General features: G+C 47.1%; 1 protein-coding gene across 1 annotated transcript in view; it reads right to left on the reverse strand.

The window, feature by feature from the left end:
- The window catches only part of ZFAT (zinc finger and AT-hook domain containing), a 161,384-nt gene extending 140,655 nt beyond the window's left edge, over positions 1-20,729 (reverse strand). The window contains exons 1-2 of the mRNA XM_081951039.1: positions 19,409-20,729; positions 2,340-2,510 (exon numbers count right to left, since the gene is read on the reverse strand). Coding sequence (XP_081807165.1) covers positions 2,340-2,510; positions 19,409-19,427 — 190 coding nt within the window. The 5' untranslated portion in view covers positions 19,428-20,729. The remainder of the gene's footprint in view (positions 1-2,339; positions 2,511-19,408) is intronic.

Raw genomic sequence — 20,729 nt, forward strand, 5'->3', positions numbered from 1 at the left:
CCCAGTCCTGCCTTTACAGAAAATGAGGGCTATTATCTAAAATGAATAACAAGAATTATTCTTACTATTATTATTTTGACAAACGCCAAGCTAAGCATTCAAGCCAATTGACTTGCCAAATGACAACTGCCTCTTATCTGATGCACTGGCTGCTTTCCAAGGGAAATTTCCCCTAATGGCTCTCTAAGAGCTAGCTAACTGTGGAGCACCAAAATAGAAGTTTTAGGAGCAAAGCAGAGCTCTGCTTATCTTTAAAACCAATGGGCAGCAATCAATCCTTCCTGGAACACCTTTGTAGTCTCAGAGGTGATAACCAGCATTACAAAGAGAAGCTCCATATTGCTCTGTTCTCATGACAGAGGTCCACCCCGTGGCATGCTGCTTTGCAGGGGGCAGCTACTGCATGGGGGGGCATTGGTTCTACTGTCATGGGGTTCTGACCGAGGCTTCCCAAGAGCATGCAGCAAAATCCTTGTCCTGACAAAAACTCTTTTTATTAATTTACTGTGAATTCTGCTCATTCACATCCAGAAAAGTCTTTCAAGGGAGGATTTACTGTCACAGACCTTATCTGGCTTGGAGAGCTGACAGGCCGGTATCTGCAAAACTTGGCAAGGAGTCTCAGAGAGTCTTGAACCAATTAAAAGAAATAATTGTCTCCTGCAAACTCCACTCCCCTTTCGCTCCTCTTTTATTTCCTCTGGGAGGGGTCATTCATCATCCACCTGTGGCCTTACTCCCAAGTCGACCCCTGTTCCTTACTGTTCCCTTCGTCTGGCAACTCTGCGCATGCGCACACTGGGAACAGGCTCCAGCTGTTCATCTGCCTCACTGATGTTTGACTCTGAAAGCAGCTGATAACTGTCAGACAACCCTGGCCCTATCTCTGCTTCCGACACAGAGCCCTCATCAGAGCCTTCCCCAGACTCCAGAACTGGCCCATGTTCCTCCCCAACCTCCTCACTGTCCGAATCTGTTGCCAGATCCGCTGGCCACTGGCAGACCACAATACATGGCTTGTATATAAGAGAAGCGATGACATTTGAAGGCTACGTTTCTATAAGAAGATATAAAATCTTCTATAAGAAGATTTAGGCATGAAAGCCACCCCAGGAGACTGTGAGTTCTAGTCCTTCCTTAGGCGTGAAATTTACCTCAGGAGACTGTAAGTTTTAATCCTTCCTTAGACATGAAAGCCACCTCAGGAGCCTGGGAGTTCTAGTCCTGCCTCAGGTATGAGAGACGGCTAGGTAACTCTGAATCAATCACCAGGTGCACCGAGTTCTAGTTCCACCTTAGGTAGGAAATCCAGCTGGGTGACTGGGCCAGTCACTCTTTCTCAGCCCAACTACCTCACAGAGTTATGTCGAGGAAATAGGAAGAAGAAGGAATATTAGGCAAGTTTGCTGCCTTTAATCTATACATTAAAAACATGGCTGTGTGTGCGTATATGTTCCAGCATAATATTGGAACGCCTTGAGCAATTTCAACCAAACTTGGTACACAGATGACTTACTCTTTGGAAAAAAAATACTGTGGGGGGTAAGACAGCCCTAACACCCCTAAGGGTGTGTTCTGAGAATATACAGCCTGTTATGCCTTAAAATGGCTTCTACTGTACAGGGCAGTGGAGTTGCCATGGTAACAGCTTCACAGTACTCCACAAGGGGCTCCCTCTGGTAAGGGGGAAAAATCCAACATTAGAACTGTGCTTCTGGGGGCACAGGGAAAACATTTTTAACTAATGTAATTGTCGTCGAAATCAAGGCTCAGGGAGAAGTTGCTTCTTCAGGAATTGCAGCGACGTTCATGGAAGGAGGGAGGACAGCCCATTCCGCACTTACACTGCCACTTGACATCGCCATTCCTTTCTAATACAAGATTGTGATAAATAAATACTTGGGCAACGCTGGATTAACAGCTACTTATTTATAAAAGTAATAAAGGCAGGAAATAAATCAATTACTAAACCATCAACGCTCAGCTTTGTTACTTCTACCCTGGCGCACAGCCGAATTTATAAGGATAGTTAAATTCACGCGCCTACGGGCTCTCTCCTTAAAGGACGGGGAAGGTAAACATGTGGCACTGTAGACATTAAACCGTATTTATAATTCATGACAGAAAAAAAATCTTCTGGCAAGCTCAGGAGGCCCTCAAAGCCTTCCTCGCCTTATGCAGAGAACATTTAATGACGATAGTTGGAATTTCATGAATTACGCAGAGACCGGCTGCCGTTATGAATTAAGAAGAAGATTGGGTTGTTTTAAGACGGAAGCAATTTAGGACCAATAGCGCGACAAGGGGGTTCACATCTTTGTCTGACTTTCGGCTGGTACCTTCTCCGTTTTTATTCAGACTGGCGGGCGTCGTGAGAGGCCTGAGCAGAATAATGATTTCGTCCACCTTGGTCCCATCTTCGGTGTGCTTCTCGGAGGCGTGAGACAGCAATTCGGACTGGTTGGGGGAAAACAGATTACACAGCTTGCACATGAAGATGGATCTGTTCCCTGGAAAAGAAAAAAAATTAAAGTTGGTTATTATTATTGAATTGGGACTCTTTGGGAATCTATAAAGTTATACAGGTAGTCCTTGGTAAGAGTGGTGTGGTGGCCTAGAGGTGGAGCTCTCGCCTCACAATCAGGAGGTTGTGAGTTCAATCCTAGGTAGAGGCAGATAATGTATTTCTCTCTCTGGGCACAATGAAAATATATCTGCTGAACAAAACTCCGCATTTGCAACAGGAAGGGCATCCGGCCATTAAAATGCTCTGCTAACTCCATTCAGTTGCCCAGACTCCACTCCTCAAGGGATTATGGGGTCGTTAAATGATGAATTTTGGTGGCAAAGTCGGGTCACTATGTGACTGGACTCAATTTTACAATGAGTTTTACTCATTGAGTCATTAAGCAAGTCACTGCAGTCATGAAGCACTTCCTATGGTCATAAATCCAAATCCAGCTAACCAGAGGTGATTTTTTGCCAGAAAATGCCCCCCAAAGTCACAAAATGTGAAAATAGGAGTACAAGGACACTACAACCAGTCATAAATGTGAGCTGGTTGACAAGCGAATATGGAAGGGGATACAGCAATCCTAACTTTGAGAATGGACCGAGAGTCACTTTTTGGAGTATGTTGCAACTTCAAATAGCAATAAGCACTTAAGACTTATATAACACTTCACATTGCTTTACCGCCGTCTCTAAGCAGTTTACAATGTCAGCATATTTACCTCCAACAATCTGGGTCCTCATTTTACCAACCTCAAAAGGATGGAGTCAACCTTGAGCCTGGTGAAAATCAAACTTTTAGCAGTGGGGCAGAGTCAGCCTGCAATATTGCATTCTAACCACTGTGCCACCAGGGTTCCAAATGGTCATTAAGGGAAGAAGAGAGGAGAGATGGGGTAGGGTAGGAGGAGAGGGGAGGAGAGGAGAGGAAGGGGCTTTGGAGGTCTTCTAGTCCAGCCCCCTGCTTTGGCAGGAAACCCTATACCAGTGATGGCGAACCTATGGCACGTGTGCCACAAGTGGCACGCGGAGCCATTTGTCAGGGCATGCGAGGCGCTGCTCTGTCAGCTGGCAAGCACGCATGCGCGCGCTGGCCACCTGAGTTCACCTTTTTAAAAGCTATTTTTCGCCTTCCCCAGGCTTCAGAGGCTTTATAGGAGCCTGGGGAGGGCGAAAAGAGCCTCCCCCCCTCCCGGAGGCTTCAGGAACCGTCCCTGAAGCCTTCGGAGCGCTTAAAACCACACTCCGAGCAAACTGGAAGTGACTTCCGGGTTGCTCGGAGGGTGGTTTTAAGCGTTCCGAAGGCTTCAGGGACCGTCCGGAGGCTTCCCTGATGCCTTCGGAGCACTTAAAACGACCCTCCGAGCAACCCAGAAGTCACTTCCAGTTTGCTCGGAGGGTGGTTTTAAGCGCTCCGAAGGCTTCAGGGAAGCCTCCGGACGGTCCCTGAAGCCTCCGGAGGGCCTCGGGGGGGTCAGGGGAGGCTCTTTTCGCCCTCCCCAGGCTTCTATAAAGCCCCTGGAGCCTGGGGAGGGCGAAAAAAGCATGTAAAAATGGGGGGGGGGGTCGCACGTTGCATTATGGGTGCGGCACACCCGCACTCGACCCCCCTGCGCTCCCCCCCCTTGTGGCACGCGAGCCAAAAAAAGGTTCGCCATCACTGCCCTATACCATTTCAGACAAATGGCTATCCAATCTCTTCGTGACCTGGTTGGGCCACGAGGGAGGTCTACCCCTTGTGGAAATGTGCCCACCAGGTTATCGAGCATTTCACCAGCCTCGGGCCCAGGGAAGGGGCGGTGGGGTAGCTGTGATTATCCGGGAAGACTTAGAGCCGAGAGAGTTCACTGTGCCGCAGACATCCGGGTGTGAGTCCCTCGTCGTGAGATGGGGCCCAGGGAGGCAGTTGGGCCTGCTGATAGTATACCTGGCTCCTCGCTATACTTCAGCGGCCCTGCCCGAACTCCTTGAGCTGATCTCATCGGTGGCGGTTGAGACCCCCAAACTTTTAGTGATGGGGGATTTTAATCTGCCGTCGATGGGAGAAGCGTCTGAGGGGGTTCGGGAGTTCATGGCTTCCATGACAGCCATGGACCTGACCCAGTTAATTCAGGGCCCTACTCACGAGGGAGGCCACACCCTGGACCTTGTTTTTGTCTCTGGCCAGTGGACGAGTGATCTAGGAATAGGGGATCTAGACACTATTCCCCTGTCATGGTCGGATCACTCACTTCTCCGGCTGGACTTCCCTGGTGCTACCCCCCGCCGCGAGGAGGCGGAACTGGAAGGTATTAGATGGTTCCGCCCCAAGCGCCTGATGGAACCGGATAGGTTCCAGACGGAACTTGGGCCACCCACTGTGGACCTGACCCGCCCCCGAGTGGAGGACCTGGTAGACGCATGGAATAGTGCGACTACCGGGGCCCTAGACCGGGTGGCGCCTTTGCGGCCTCTCTTGCGGCGACGAACCACCCTGGCACCTTGGTTTACCGAGGAGCTAAGGGTGATGAAACGCCACAAGAGACGCCTAGAGAGTCGTTGGAGATCCTCCCGTTCCGAATTTGACCGAGCACAGGTACGAGCATATTTGAAGACGTACCTTGTGGCATTAAGAGCGGCCAAACGTCAACATTGTGCCGCTCTTATTGCGTCTGCAGATAACCGCCCTGCTGCCCTATTTCGGGTGACCCGTTCCCTCTTGTTTGAGAGACCACGGGAAGCCCCACTACAGGGCAGAGCAGAGGAGTTTGGGAATTATCTACAGGACAAAGTCGCTCAAATCCGGATGGGATGGACCCCTTTCAGTGATTCAGTAGAGACGCCCGTTGCGAGTCTTGAGGGACCGCTTTGGGAGGAGTTTGACTCGGTTGCCATCGAGGATTTGGACAGGTTGCGTGGACGTCTGCGACCTACCACATGTTTATTGGACCCGTGTCCCTCCTGGCTTGTACTGGCATCCTGGGAGGTTACGCGCGACTGGCTCCTGGGCCTGGTGAACGCCTCGTTGGGTGAGGGTTCTCTACCGGCCGCCTTGAAAGAGGCGGTGGTGAGGCCCCTGCTCAAGAAGCCTTCCCTGGACCCAACGGACCTAGTCAATTATCGTCCAGTCTCCAACCTTCCTTTTTTAGCGAAGGTTGTAGAGAGTGTGGTAGCACAGCAGTTCCCACGTCACCTGGAGGAAAATGATTATCTAGACCCGCGCCAGTCCGGCTTCCGACCCGGGCACAGCACAGAGACGGCCTTGGTCGCATTGGTTGATGATCTCTGGAGGGCCAGAGATAGGGGTTGTTCCTCTATCCTGGTCCTATTAGATCTCTCGGCGGCGTTCGATACCATCGACCATGGTATCCTGTTGCACCGGCTAGAGGGGCTGGGAGTCAGGGGCACCGTTTTACGGTGGTTTGGCTCCTACCTCTCTGATCGGACGCAACGTGTGTTGACAGGGGAGCAGAGTTCGACCCGGAGGCCACTCACATGTGGAGTGCCACAGGGATCGGTACTCTCGCCTCTCCTGTTCAACACATATATGAAACCGCTGGGCGAGATCATCCGTGGTTTTGGGGTGGGATATCATCTGTATGCTGATGATACTCAGCTATACATTTCCACCCCGAACCACCCCAATGAGGCCGTCGAAATGATGTCCCGGTGTCTGGAGGCCGTACGGGTCTGGATGGATGGCAACCGACTAAAACTCAACCCTTCCAAGACGGAGTGGCTGTGGCTTCCGGCCTCCCGGTTCAACCAGGTGTTTCCATCTCTGGCCATCGGGGGCGTCCAACTAGCCCCCATGGAACAGGTGCGCAATTTGGGCGTCCTCCTGGATGCCCGGCTGTCCATGGATAACCATGTAACAGCCGTGGCAAGGGGGGCGTTCCATCAGGTTCGCCTGATGCGCCAATTGCGCCCCTTATTGGACCGGGATGCCCTACGCACAGTCACCCATGCGCTAGTGACGTCTCGCCTGGATTACTGCAATGCTCTCTACATGGGGCTTCCCTTGAGATGCACTCGGAGACTACAGTTGGTCCAGAACGCGGCCGCGCGGGTGATTATGGGGAGGACTAGGTACTCCCCTGTAACACCTCTCCTGCGCGAGCTGCACTGGCTTCCTGTGGTCTACCGAGTGCGTTTCAAGGTTTTGATTATGATCTTTAAAGCGCTTCATGGCACAGGGCCTAGTTATATGCAGGATCGCATCCTGCCCCACACATCCCTACGACCAATTCGCTCACACAGAGAGGGACTTCTCCGGGTGCCGTCCGCCAAACAGTGCCGGGGGGCGACACCCAGGAGCAGAGCCTTCTCTGTGGTGGGCCCAGCCCTGTGGAATGACCTCCCCCGTGACATCAGGATTACTTCCGATCTCCGCTCCTTCCGTGTACAGCTGAAGACCCACCTCTTTCAATTATCTGGCCTGGCTCAATCGTAATTATTCTTATTCCTCCTAACTGTTTTAAATTGTATTTTAAACGTTAAATCTTATTTTATATCGGGTTTTTACAACTGGGGTATTTTAATGCGGGTCTTTTAACTGTCTATATGATGTAAATTGTTTACCTCCTCCGAGTCCGTGTTTGTGTATCTGTATGTATGTTTTGTATGTACGCCTATGTGTTTTATATATTTTCTGTGTTTTATATGCCCCATTGTACGCCGCCCCGAGTCCTACTTGGAAAGGGAGCGGCTAATAAATTCAAACTTATTATTATTATTATTATTCAGTCTATTTATTACGCTGCCTCTGAATTCCAAAAAAGGAAGAAAAGCCAAATGCTTTACAGATTTGCTGCAAGGATGAATGGTAACTAAAAAGTGAAATCTTGCTGCACACTGCATAAATAATTATTGCTGCTACTAATAATAAAGTTGCTGCTGATCTCTGTAGCATCTGAATAAATATGTGAACTGTAAGGGATAAATCAGCTGATAATTAGGCTGGGAACCTACAGGACAATAACTGAAGGCGCCAATTAAAGGTAAAGAATCAAATAAGCAGTATTCCAAATTAAGCATGAATGGAATTGATGAGGAGGCTACGGGTAATTAATTAGGAGGGAAGTCAACAGTGCAATTAATGAGACAAAGAATTAAATATGCAGAGGATCCAAGAAGCTGTTAATCAATTAAGTATGCAGATACGCTAAGGAGACATAGAACTGGTTGAAATATTTCGGCTGGCTGTATGGGATCTTCTTGTAGCCTACAAACCTAAAGCCTTATTCCAGGCAACTTCCTTGTGACACGAGAGCTTTTGCAAAATAAATCTAATTATCTGCTATCATTATCTCTGTATTATTATAGCATTTTCTCTACCCAGAGCAACAACCTGTGGCAAACCTGTGAGAGAAGAAACGTCAACGAACAGAGTGTGACTCGCTTCGATGTAAAGATGGACACAGCTGCCCTATTCATTTCGTACAGAGTAATAGGATAACAAAGCTGGAAGGGATCTTGGAGGTCTTCTAGTCCAACCCCCTGTTCAAGCAATGGTGGAGACCTTACACCATTCCAGGAAAATGCCAGTCCAGTCTGTTTTGAAAACCACCAGTGACTGGAGCTTCACAACTTCTGAAGCCAAGCTGTTCCACTGGTTAATTGATCTCATTGTTAGGAAGTTTCTCCTTAATTCCAGGTTACCTCTCTCCTTGATTAGTTTCCATCCACTGTTTCTTGCCCCAACCCTTCCTTTTGGCCTTCAAGGACCAATATTTTTTTCAGCCTTGTCGCCATCAAAACCAAGTGAACGATGCACATATCCTGTCTGTCGGGTGTCTATTTTTCACTTTACTAAACAGATAGTAAGTACCCTTCATTCCTCAATGCAGTCTGCTCCTTGCAACATTTCTTGATTCAGGAAAGATACTGATCATAAAAGATATTTTTATGCTTACTTTTCTTTAATACATTGGTACAAGATTTATTTTGGTATGTATGAATACCAAAATTAAGTAGATTAATTCCAGTTTAGACAGTGAGTTCTTTGCATTTTTTTTCTTCCATTCAATCAATTCCAATTTTCAGAGACCACTTAGATCAGGGGTGTCCAAACTTGGCAACTTTAAGACTTGTGGACTTCAACTCCCAGCAGAGCTGGCTGGGGAATTCTGGGAGTTGAAGTCCACAAGTCTTAAAGTTGCCAAGTTTGGACACCCCTGACTTAGATAAAGTCCCTGCAGTTTTCTATGCAAGGGGTTTTCTTTTCAGTTTACCGTTGATTTCTTCCTAGGGCTAAGAGAAAGTGATTGGCTCAAGATCACCCAGCTGGCTATGTGCCCAAGGCTCAGCTAGAACTCCCAGTTTCTAGACTAACCACTATACCAAACAGTCTCTCTGCATTCTTTATTGCTGCAGCTATTGCTAGAATTAACACAATGCTTCCCAAGAATCATCTTTTCTTTTCTTTTTTTAAAGGCACCTACCCTGAAATTTCTGGAATATTGTAAACTTATTTTAAGCATAATTCCTTACGGTTTTATCTTACAGCCTGAAAAAAGAGTTAAAACAGCTTCACTGGTTAAATACTATCTTCATTTTAAAGTTAAATCTTGAGTATGTCTCTTTTCGGAATGTTAACAGCGGCCTCTAGTGGCCACTGCGTTAGAAAACTCAACTGCAACGAAAACTTTAAAAAAGAACAAACTGGAAATGCTAAACTAAAACAGTGGTTTTCAACCTTGGCATGAGAGTGAAGAAGCAACAGTTTTGAACCACTGATTGGTTGAAAATAGGGAAAGGAGCCCGACAAGGCTATATACTGTTGTCCTGCCAATTTAACTTATAAGCAGAGCACATCATGAGAAAGCAGATGATATCACTCTAATGGCAGAAAGTGAAGAGGAATTAAAGAGCCTCTTGATGTGAATGAAGAAGGAGAGTGCAAAAGTTGGCTTGAAACTCAACATTAAGAAAATTAAGATCATGGCATCCAGCCTTCTCAATTCCTGGCAAACAGATGGGGAAGAAATGGAGGTAGTGACAGATTTTATTTTCCTGGGTTCCAAGATCACCACAGATGGGGACTACAGCCAAGAAATTAAAAGAGGCTTGCTCCTGGGGAGGAAAGCTATGGCAAATCTGGATAGCATACTAAAGAGCAGAGACATCACTCTGCCAACAAAAGTGCGTATACTCAAGGCTATGATTTTTCCAGTTACAATGGATGGTTGTGAAAGTTGGACCATAAGGAAGGCTGAGCGCCAAAGAATGGAGGCCTTTGAACTATGGTGCTGGAGAAGAGTCCTGTGAGTCCCTTGCACTGCAAGGCAATCAAACTGGTCAGTCCTAAAGGAGATCAACTCTGACTGCTCTTTAGAAGGCCAGATCCTGAAGATGAAACTCAAATACTTTGGCCACCTAATGAGAAGGAACAACCTAATACTGGGAAAGATTGAGGGCAAAAGAAGAATGGGACGACAGAGAGTAAAGAGGCTGGATGGAGTCACCAAAGGAGTCGGTGTGAGCTTAAATGAACCCCAGAGGATGGTAGGGGACAGGAAGGCCTGGAGGAACATTGTCCATGGGGTCGCGATGGGTCAGACACAACTTTGCAACTAACAACTGTTAACTTTTAAGAGGTCTGGATTTCAACTCCCAGAATTCTCATGCTGGCTGGGAAATTCTGGGAGTTGAAGTCCAGATCGCTTGGAATTACAAAGGTGGAGAAACACTGACATAGATTAGCTGGTGAAAATGAAAGAAAAGCGGGGAAAGGGATAAAAATATATATCAGAAGCACGGAAAAGCGTCTTACAGTAACTTTACTGATTCTAGGAATTATGAGAGAGGAAGAAAGCAAGGGATGCACATTCAAAGCAGGTATTTTTTGCTTCTATCCAAATCACATTTAGGTGACCAGCTTCCTTAAGCTGTCAGAGCAGAGAGGTTAAAGTACTGTATGTCATGACCCAAATCTCTCCATTTTTAGCCACAGATTTATAGTCTGTGTGGCATTACCAGGTATGTTGCTGACCAGGAGGCGCCAAGAGATATGTTGGGATCATGGGATCTACAGGTAATGAGTTCCAAGAGGACAAACCAATCAAATGGAGCTCAGTGTAATTTAGTTGACTGTAGAATAAAAAAGATGTAAGGGTCCTTGGAGGTTTTTGGTCCCTGCTCAGGCAGGAAAACCTATACCATTTCAGACAAATGGTTGTCCAATGTCTTCTTAAAATCTTCCAGTGTTGAGGACCCACAACTTCTGTAGGGCAAGTCAGTTTACTTTTCTAACTAAATTTCTCCTTAGTTTTAAGTTGCTTCTCTCCTTGATTAGTTTCCACCCATTGCTTCTTGTTCTACCCTCAGGTGCCTTGGAGAATAGTTTGACTCCCTCTTCTTTGTGGCAACCCCAGAGATATTGGAACACTGCTATCATGTCTCCCCTAGTCCTTCTTTCTCTTAAGCTAAACATACCCAGTTCCTGCAACCGTTCTTCATATGTTTTAGCCTCCAGTCCCCTAATATATTGCTATGTTGGTTAAATTAATACTCCACCTTTGCTTCAGAACCATAGTGCTCTTCTCTTAGGTACCTGGGAGGGTGTTTGGTGAGTTTGCTTGATTTAATCTTATAAACCACCAAGAGTCACTTGTGTCAGACCTGGAAGCCATCTTTTGCCTTTGGGACTTCAGGACTGCCACATTTTCTACTGTGGGAAAATTGGGAGGGGGGGGGCTGTTACATAGCATATGGGAGATATATAGTCATAACAACATTCTTTCTTAAAAAGTCAAGGCCACCTTGCCCTGCAGCTGCCATGAGGTTACTGGGAAGTATCTCCAATTTCGGATGTTGCCTGATTGGATCTTGTGACGGACATGTGGGTGCTGGGCAGGGACCTGAACTTTCCTTTGGGTGAGGAAAACCTGGAAACTTTCAGATTTGGGTTTTCCCAGATGTGCCAATATGACGTCTCTAATAAAATGGAACTTTGAGGAAGCTCAAGCCTTGGAGTCTTCTTTCGTTGGGGGGGTTACTTGGAACCCTGAAAACTTGTATGAAATAGATGGATAGATAAATAGATGTGCAGACAAGACACAGGCAGCAGATAAATAAAAGATAGAACAATGTGAGGGAAATTTAAAGAGGCATATTAATTTCCAATTTCTATAATGTGTCAGAAGATCAGAATACCAGAGTTGGAAGGGGACTTGGAGGTCTTCTAGTCCAATCTGGGATCTTGGACAAGTCGCCACGGGACAATAGTTATACATTTCGAAGAAATGGTGGAACAAAATCATTAAAGGAAGGATGCAAAAGAAGGAACAAAATGAAATGTGAATGACAAAAAGTAAAATATTTTTTTTAATTATTTTAAATAACTACACTGAATTGTTAGCCATAAATATCATCTGGGTGACTATGGGCCAGTCTCCTCTTTCTCTCTGTTTTTCTCTCTCTGTCTTTCTCTCTCTCTGTCTCTCTCTGTCTCTGTCTCTCTCTCTCTCTCTCTCTCTCTCTCTCTCTCTCTCTCAGCTTCCAATAAGTCAAGTCAATGAGGAAACCAGCCACCAACTGACGTTGTGCTTAATGACTGCACATGATTCCTTAACAACCACAACCTAAAATGTCCTTGTACACTGAAGATCGCATTTAATTTCGTTGTACAAGGTGCAATAAAGTAAACTAACTAAGCTAAACTCTGTCTCACTCTCAGTCTAACTCTAACCCACCTCACAGGATTGTTGTTATGGGGAAAACAAAGTTACATAGAATTTTAGGCTCTATTATTAGCACTTTAAGAAAGGTGATACTAGTATTTTAGCAAAGCTTAAGTCAGTAAACCAAGTTTCTCCTTTGATCCAAAGCTACTTCTTTTGATGTGCAAAAAAAAAAAAGCCTTTTCAGGAACAATAGGGCTGTAGATTGATGTCCCTGGCTAAAGTCCAATGGTTAAGAAAGAAGGGAAAAGATGCAAGGGTAGTTGAAGAGGGTGTCTTGCCTTTTCTCACACGTATCCAATGTATGTACCCCGATATAAAGACTTGAGTGTAGCCTTAATAAAATGGTTTTTCCTTTGCCTGAGGCACTTTTGGTTTGGATTGTTGGGATGGGTGATGAGAGAGAAAAAGTCACTCTGCAAAGGTTTTCTTTCACAAATTCAGGGACCACGTATTGTCTCTTTAGAAGGCCAGATCCTGAAGATGAAACGCGAATGCTTTGGCCACCTAATGAGAAGGAAGGACTCACTGGAGAAGAGCCTCATGCTGGGAACAATTGAGGGCAAAAGAAGAAGAAGGGGACGACAGAGAAGGAGGTGGCTGGATGGAGTCACCGAAGCAGAAGGCGTGAGCTTAAATGGACTCCAGAGGATGGTAACCACTGTACCACCAGGGCTCTTAGCAACATAAATTCTGGACTCAATTGCAGCCGTAAGTCGAAGACTACCTACACATATGCCTATCCCAGATCCTTGCAGTGGGGGGGGGGGACTCAACAGCTGGGGAAAAAATCCCAAATCTCAACTAACAAATGCTCTGTCTTACACATTGGCAACAAAAACCACAACACCAAATACAAGCTGGGCGGATATGACCTCATAGACGACCCTCACTCTTTCAAGGACCTAGGAGTAGTGATCTGAGCCCCAGAGCTCACTGTAACAGCATTGCCAAAAAGGCATTAAGAGTTGTTAACCTAACCTTGCGAAGCTTCCTCTCTGGTAGTATTGTACTGCAAACTAGGGCATGCAAAACCTTTGCTAGACAAATTCTCGAATACAGCTTGTCTGCCTGGAATCCACACTGTATATTGGACATTAATACAATTGAGCAAGTCCAGAGGTATTTTATGAGAAGAATCCTCCACTCCTCTACTCGCAATAGAATCTCTTATGCCACCAGGCTTGAAATTTTGGGCTTGGACAACCTAGAACTAGGGGGATTTTAACCTGCCGTCGGTGGGAGAAGCATCAGAGGGGGCTCGGGAGTTCATGGCTTCCATGACAGCCATGGACCTGACTCAAATGATTCAGGGCCCAACACACGAGGGAGGTCACACTCTGGACCTTGTTTTTGTCTCTGGCCAGTGGCTGAGTGATCTGGGAGGAGGTGACTTAACCATCACTCCCCTGTCATGGTCAGACCACTCACTCCTTCGTCTTGACTTCCCTGGTGCTACCTCCCGCCGCGGGGAGGCGGAACAAGAAAGTTCCAGATGGTTCCGCCCCAGGCGCCTGATGGAACCTGATAGGTTCCAGAGGGAGCTTGGGCCACCTCCTGTAACCTTGACCCGCCCCCGGGTAGGGGACCTGGTGGTTGCGTGGAATAATGCAACTACCGGGGCCTTGAACCGGATGGCGCCTTTGCGGCCTCTCCGGCGGCAACGATCCACCCTGGCCCCTTGGTTTACCGAGGAGCTGAGGGTGATGAAATGCCGCAAGAGACGTCTAGAGAGTCGTTGGAGATCCTCTCGCTCCGAATTTGATCGAACACAGGTACGAGCCCATTTAAGGACGTACCTTGTGGCATTGAGAATGGCCAAACGTCAATACTGTGCCACTCTCATTGCATCCGCGGAGAACCGCCCTGCCGCCCTGTTTCGGGTGTCCCGCTCCCTCTTGTTTCAGAGGCCGCGGGAGGCCCCTCTACAGGGCAGGGCAGAGGAATTTGGTAAATATCTGCAGGATAAAATCGCTCAAATCCGGAGAGACTGGGTTCCTGTCAGTGATCCAGTGGAGACGCCCATGGCGAGTCTTGAGGTTTCCATCTGGGAGGAGTTTGACTCGGTTGCCATCGAGGATTTGGACAGATTGCGTGGACGACTGCGACCCACCACATGTTTATTGGACCCGTGTCCCTCCTGGCTTGTACTGGCATCCTGGGAGGTTACACGAGACTGGCTCCTGGGCCTAGTGAATGCTTCGTTGGGAGAGGGGTCTCTCCCGGCCGCCTTGAAAGAGGCGGTGGTGAGACCCTTGCTCAAGAAGCCTTCCCTGGACCCTTTGGAGCTGGCTAATTATCGTCCTGTCTCCAACCTTCCCTTTTTGGCGAAGGTTGTAGAGAGTGTGGTGGCCTACCAGTTCCCACGACATCTGGAGGAAAATGATTATCTAGACCCGCGCCAGTCCGGCTTCCGCCCCGGTCACAGCACGGAGACGGCCTTGGTCGCGTTGGTGGATGATCTCTGGAGGGCCAGAGATAGAGGTTGTTCCTCTATCCTGGTCCTATTAGACCTCTCGGCGGCTTTTGATACCATCGACCATGGTATCCTGCTGCGCCGGCTGGAGGGGCTGGGGGTCCGGGGCACCGTTTTGCGGTGGTTCGGCTCCTACCTTTCTGACCGGACGCAGCGTGTGTTGACAGGAGAAGAGAGGTCGACCCTACGCCCCCTTACCTGTGGGGTGCCACAGGGGTCGGTCCTCTCGCCACTCCTGTTCAACACATATATGAAGCCGCTGGGTGAGATCATCCGTGGTTTCGGGGTGGGATACCATCTGTACGCTGATGATACTCAGCTGTACTTTTCCACCCCGAACCACCCCAACGAGGCCATCGAAGTGATGTCCCGGTGTGTGGAAGCCGTACGGATCTGGATGGATGACAACCGACTCAAGCTCAACCCTTCCAAGACGGAGTGGCTGTGGGTACCAGCCCCCCGGTTCAGCCAATTAATTCCATCATTGGCCATTGGGGGCATCCATCTTGCCCCCGTGGAGCGGGCGCGCAATCTGGGCGTCCTCCTAGATGCCCGGCTGTCCATGGATGACCATGTGACAGCCGTGGCAAGGGGGGCGTTCCACCAGGTTCGCCTGGTGCGCCAATTGCGCCCCCTACTGGACCGGGATGCCTTGCGCACAGTCACTCATGCGCTGGTGACGTCTCGCTTGGACTACTGTAACGCTCTCTACATGGGGCTTCCCTTGAAATGCACCCGGAGGCTGCAGTTGGTCCAGAACGCAGCCGCGCGGGTAATTATGGGGAGTACTAGGTACTCCCACGTGACACCGCTCCTGCGCGAGCTGCACTGGCTTCCTGTGGCCTATCGGGTGCGTTTCAAGGTTTTGATAACTATCTTTAAAGCGCTCCATGGCTTAGGACCTAGTTACTTGCGGGATCGTATTCTGCCCCATACATCCCTGCGACCAATTCGCTCGCACAGAGAGGGGCTCCTCCAGGTGCCGTCCGCTAGACAATGTCGTGGGGCGGCGCCTAGGAGTAGAGCCTTCTCTGTGGCGGGCCCAGCCCTGTGGAATGACCTCCCTCCGGATATTAGGAATACCTCTGACCTCCGCTCCTTCCGTATTAAGCTTAAGACCCACCTATTCCAAGCAGCTGGCCTGGCTCAACTTTGATTTAACCATATCGCTCCTGACGGGTTTTTAACTGGGTTTTTTAATTACATTTAATTTCTAGGGGTTTTAAATACAGTATTTTAATTGTTTTTATTAATCGATCTCCTCCTTATATATATGTATGTATGTTTTAGTGTACCTTGTTATATGTTTGTTTTGTTTGCATATTTATTTCGAATGTTTTGTTGTACGCCGCCCCGAGTCCTTCGGGAGAGGGCGCGGCTAAGAAATAAATATATTATTATTATTATTATTATTATTATTAGGTCGCCTACGGTCTGACATAGTACACAAAATTGTCTGCTACCACATCCTGCCTGTCAACGACTACTTCAGCTTCAACTGCAATAAACCTGGGCAAACAATAGATACCAACTCAAGATAAACCACTCCAAACTCGATTGCAGAAAATATGACTTCAGCAACAGAGTGGTCAACGCCTGGAATGCTCTACTTGACTCCCTTGTTACATCCTCTAACCCTCACAGGTTCAACCTTCAACTGTCTACTCATAGACCATATAAAAGAGGAGGTGGAGTTGCACTATATATAAGAAATAATTACTTCTCTACAGAAATAGAGCACAACAATGATGAGAACTATCTTGAATGCATTTGGGTCAGTATTAAAGGTTGTGGGGGAAATGACATTGCCATAGGTCTATACTACAGGTCACCCAACTAAGCAGAGGACATAGATGAACTTTTTGCTAGTTAGCTAACTAAGCTATGTAGGAAGCACACCACAATAGTAGTGGGAGATTTTAACTACCCTGACATCAACTGGGAAACAAACTCTGCACCAAGTGGAAGATCCAACAGGTACCTAACAAACCTAGCAGACCACTTTTCTTTCCCAAAAAGTAGAGAAGGGAACAAGGGGATCAGCCATATTGGACTTAATTCTCACTAAAAGAGAGGAAATGATAGAAGGTGTTGAAGCCACAGGAACTCTGGGGGCAAGTGACCATGCAATATTGGAATTCAACATTATGCAAACACAAGTGGTAGAACAAAGCGAAACTAGAGTCTTGGACTTTAAGAGAGCTAATTTCAATAAACGTAGAGAGAACTTGGGAAAAATTCCATGGATGAGAATCCTCAAGGGGAAAACAACTCAAGAAGCTTGGGAAATTTTGAAAAATGATATTGCAAAAGCCCAGTCTAGCACAATACCAATGAAGAAGAAAAATAACAGCTCCCAAAAGAAACCAGCATGGCTGCATAAAGAACTCTCTGACAAATTGAAAAACATAAAAGATAAGTATAAAAAGTGGAAAGGGGGTGGGGGGATATAACTAAGGCAGAATATCAGCAAATAGCCTGAGCCTGTAAAGATGAAGTGAGGAAAGCTAAGGCTCACAATGAAGAAAGGCTTGCCACAAAAGTAAAAAATAACAAAAAAAAAGCTTCTTCCAACATGTTAAAAACAAGAAAAAAGTTAAGGAAATAATTGGTCCATTGCTGGGAGAAAGTTGCAAGAAGGTGACAAGCAACAGGGAGAAAGCAGAACTATATAACTCATGTTTTGCATCTAAAAACAGTCTAACCTATCAAAAACAGCACCACAAAAATCAGATTAGGTACACAAGTTGAAATAGGGAAGAAAATGGTAAGTGAGCACCTGTCTGCCCTAGACGAGTTCAAATCACCAGGACTGGATGGATTACACCCCAGGGTTCTGAAGGAACTTGCAGATGAGATCTCAGAACCACTGAACTATATCTTTCAGAGATCCTGGAGCACTGGGGAAACTACCAGAGGACTGGAAAAGAGCTGATGTGGTTCCCATCTTCAAAAAAGGGGAAAAAAACCAGATCCAGGAAACTACAGATCTATCAGCCTGACCTCAATACCAGGAAAGATTCTGGTAAAGATAATCAAGCAATGAATTAGCGAACACCTAGAAGTAAACAAAGTAATAGCCAAAAGCCAACATGGGTTTGTCAAAAACAGATCATGCCAGACTAATCTTATTGCATTCTTTGACAAAGTGACAAAATTAGTGGACCAGAGGAATGCTGTCAATATAGTTTACTTGGACTTCAGTAAGGCATTTGATAAGGTAGACCATAACCTACTACCAGATAAAATAGAAGAATGTGGGTTAGACAACATCACCACCAGATGGATTCGTAACTGGCTGACCAATGGGTGGAAACTAATCAAGGAGAGAAGCAACTTAGAATTGAGGAGAAATTTCCAGACAGTTAGAACAATTAATCAGTGGAACAGAAGTTGCCTCCAGAAGTTGTGAATGCCCCAACACTGGAAGTCTTTAAGAAGATGTTGGATAGCCATTTGTCTGAAACGGTATAGGGTTCCCTGCCTAGACAGGGGGTTGGACTAGAAGACCTCCAAGGTCCCTTCCAACTCTGCTATTGAACTGTATTATTCTTAAGAGGTCCGTAAAGGGGGTGTGCATAAGTCCACCAGCATGCCTGTCGTCCCTGTCCTACTGTCCCCATTTATTTGTACTCATTTTTTTGAAAAAAAAACTTTTTTATACAAACTTCACATCTTTGCAACACATTACGCTTCTTTTACATATCTGTTGATTCTTTTATCTGTACAAGTATTTTATAACTATAACCTCATATATGTGTGTGTGTGTGTGTGTGTGTTTATATTATTGCATACATCTTTTTTCTTCATTCTATATATAACATTCTATATAGTCTATGTACAACCTTTATATACGTTTGACTCATTTTGCATCCATTTCCTATTATTTATTTGCTAGAGTCTATTTCGCATTTCTATCTTTTAATCATTTTCCGATTTTTGTAGTTGTTTATTAATTTGTTGATCTTGTTGTACTCATTTCATGTGCTCATGTCCATGTTCATGCTTATACCTGCTATCTCGCACATTGTTTGACAAAATAAATAAAATAAATAAATAAATGAAGGCAAATACAACCTAAAATCCTTGGCTGAGTTGTGTAATCAAGCACGATAATAGATTAATTTAAGTATCCTTGCAGGAGTCAAGTTTGAATTTTCCTAATGGGCATCAAGGAGGGAGGGGAGGCTGACTCCTGCAAGTCCAGTGGAGCCAGGACTTCAAGCCCCAGCATGCCACGGGACGGACTTCAACTCCCGGCAAGCCACGCGCCACAAGGCGGGGGGGGGAGGAGCGAGGAATCCCCCTTGGCGGGGGGAGGAGCTGAGCTCGTCGGCCATTAAATAAGGACAGCAGAGGAAGGGAGGCGGATTTAAATCACGTATCTGCGTGTCGCCTGGCTTTGAGGGGGCGGGCACGGGATGTCTGCAGGGCTAGACAGACTCCTGGGTATGGACTAAGGAGGCTGGGAATGATGGGCACGGGAGTTCCAGGGTTTACTTTTTTTGGGAGGGGGAAAAACCGTTTTTTTCCTTCCAAAGAGGTCTGGGTAAGAGGCGCATTGAAGGGGGAGGGGTATAGATACTTCCGGTTCCCCTTCGACGCCAGCGCCTGATCTGCCTGTCACTCAGCTTGCCCCGCACGGTCGACGGGGAACCGGAAGTGCGTGGCGGTCCACCAATCCGCACGCACGCCTCCTTTTCCCCTCGTTTCTGGCGCGGACTGAGCCCGACTGAGCCTCCCTTTCCCCCCAACTCACCGGCCGAAGGAGACTCCATGGCAGCGGAGCGGGAAGGGAAAAAAATATAGTCCGGGTTGTTTCCTTTTAGAACTGCGAGAAAGAAAGATTGAGGCACTTCCGTCCCTTCGGGAAAGCGCCGTCGGCTGATGCGCCTTGCCGGAGTCCCCGTGGAGGGGCGGGCAGCGCCTTTAAAAAAAGAAAGGAGGGGGAGGAAGCGGTATAAATATTAATTGCGGCCTCTCTGGAATGGCGGCTGGAGAAGCTGCGCGACGGGATTATGGCGAATCTGCGGGGCCCGACATGGCGGCGGCTTGAGCTTCCTCGAGTGACGTCACAGCTGCGCGCGGTTGGGGGAGGAGAGGCCGTCCCCTTCGCTCCAGCGCCGTTGGGCGGAGTCAGGTCTCCCCATCCTGGTGTCCCTGCGTGCCTACGGCGCCTCCTATTGGCTGTTGAAGTTTCAAAGCAGCCAGCGGGAATCCCAGAGGTGTTTTGTTTTTTTAGGAGGCAACTGGACTTCCTTGATTTTTTTTTTCTTTTGAAGACGTTTCGCTTCTCATCCAAGAAGCTTCTTCAGCTCTGACAGGATAGTAGTAGTAATATCCTATGACTGTCTCTAAGTGTTGTATGTTATGATTCTTGATGAATGTGTTTTTTTTTTCTTTTATGTACACTAAGAGCATATGCACCAAAGACAAATTCCTTGTTGTCCAATCACACTTGGCCAATAAAGAATTCTCTTTTATTCTGTAGTGGGGGAATGGAAGGATTTACACTCTTTCAGGGGTGCGCCATCTCTGTGGATTGGGAATTGGAACTCCCCAAATCTCTGGACACTGAACGGGGCTCTTGCAAACATACGTATGGGCATAGAAATTAGATTAGTGGTGGGATTCAAAAATTTTCACTACCAGTTCTGTGGGCGTGGCGTGGCTTGGTGGGCATGGCAAGGGAGAGATGCTGCAAAATCCCCATTCCCTTTCAGGGCCAGTCAGAGGTGATATTTACGGGTTCTCCGAACTACTCAAAATTTGTGCCGCCAATGCTCCAGAACAGGTCAGAATACCACCTCTGGTGTAGATGCCACAACAGGTGGCAGCAGTTAATTGACCATGTTTCCCAAAAGAACCAAGGCAATGCTTGGATGGGGGACCCCTGTGATAAAGAAGCAGAAAATCCCATACATCAGTGAAGCCATCTTCCTAAATGCCAAGAAAACTGCATGGAAAAGTCTCTGTAATTACCAGAAGGACCTTGGCTTACCTGAACGGTCATTCTCTGGGTGCTGCGGGAGAGTCCAAAGCATGGGTTAAACACAGTCTATCTGCCCTAGGACTGAGTA

The sequence above is a fragment of the Natrix helvetica genome (assembly GCF_964273705.1).
Source record: "Natrix helvetica genome assembly, chromosome: 4".
Classification (NCBI taxonomy): domain Eukaryota; kingdom Metazoa; phylum Chordata; class Lepidosauria; order Squamata; family Natricidae; genus Natrix; species Natrix helvetica.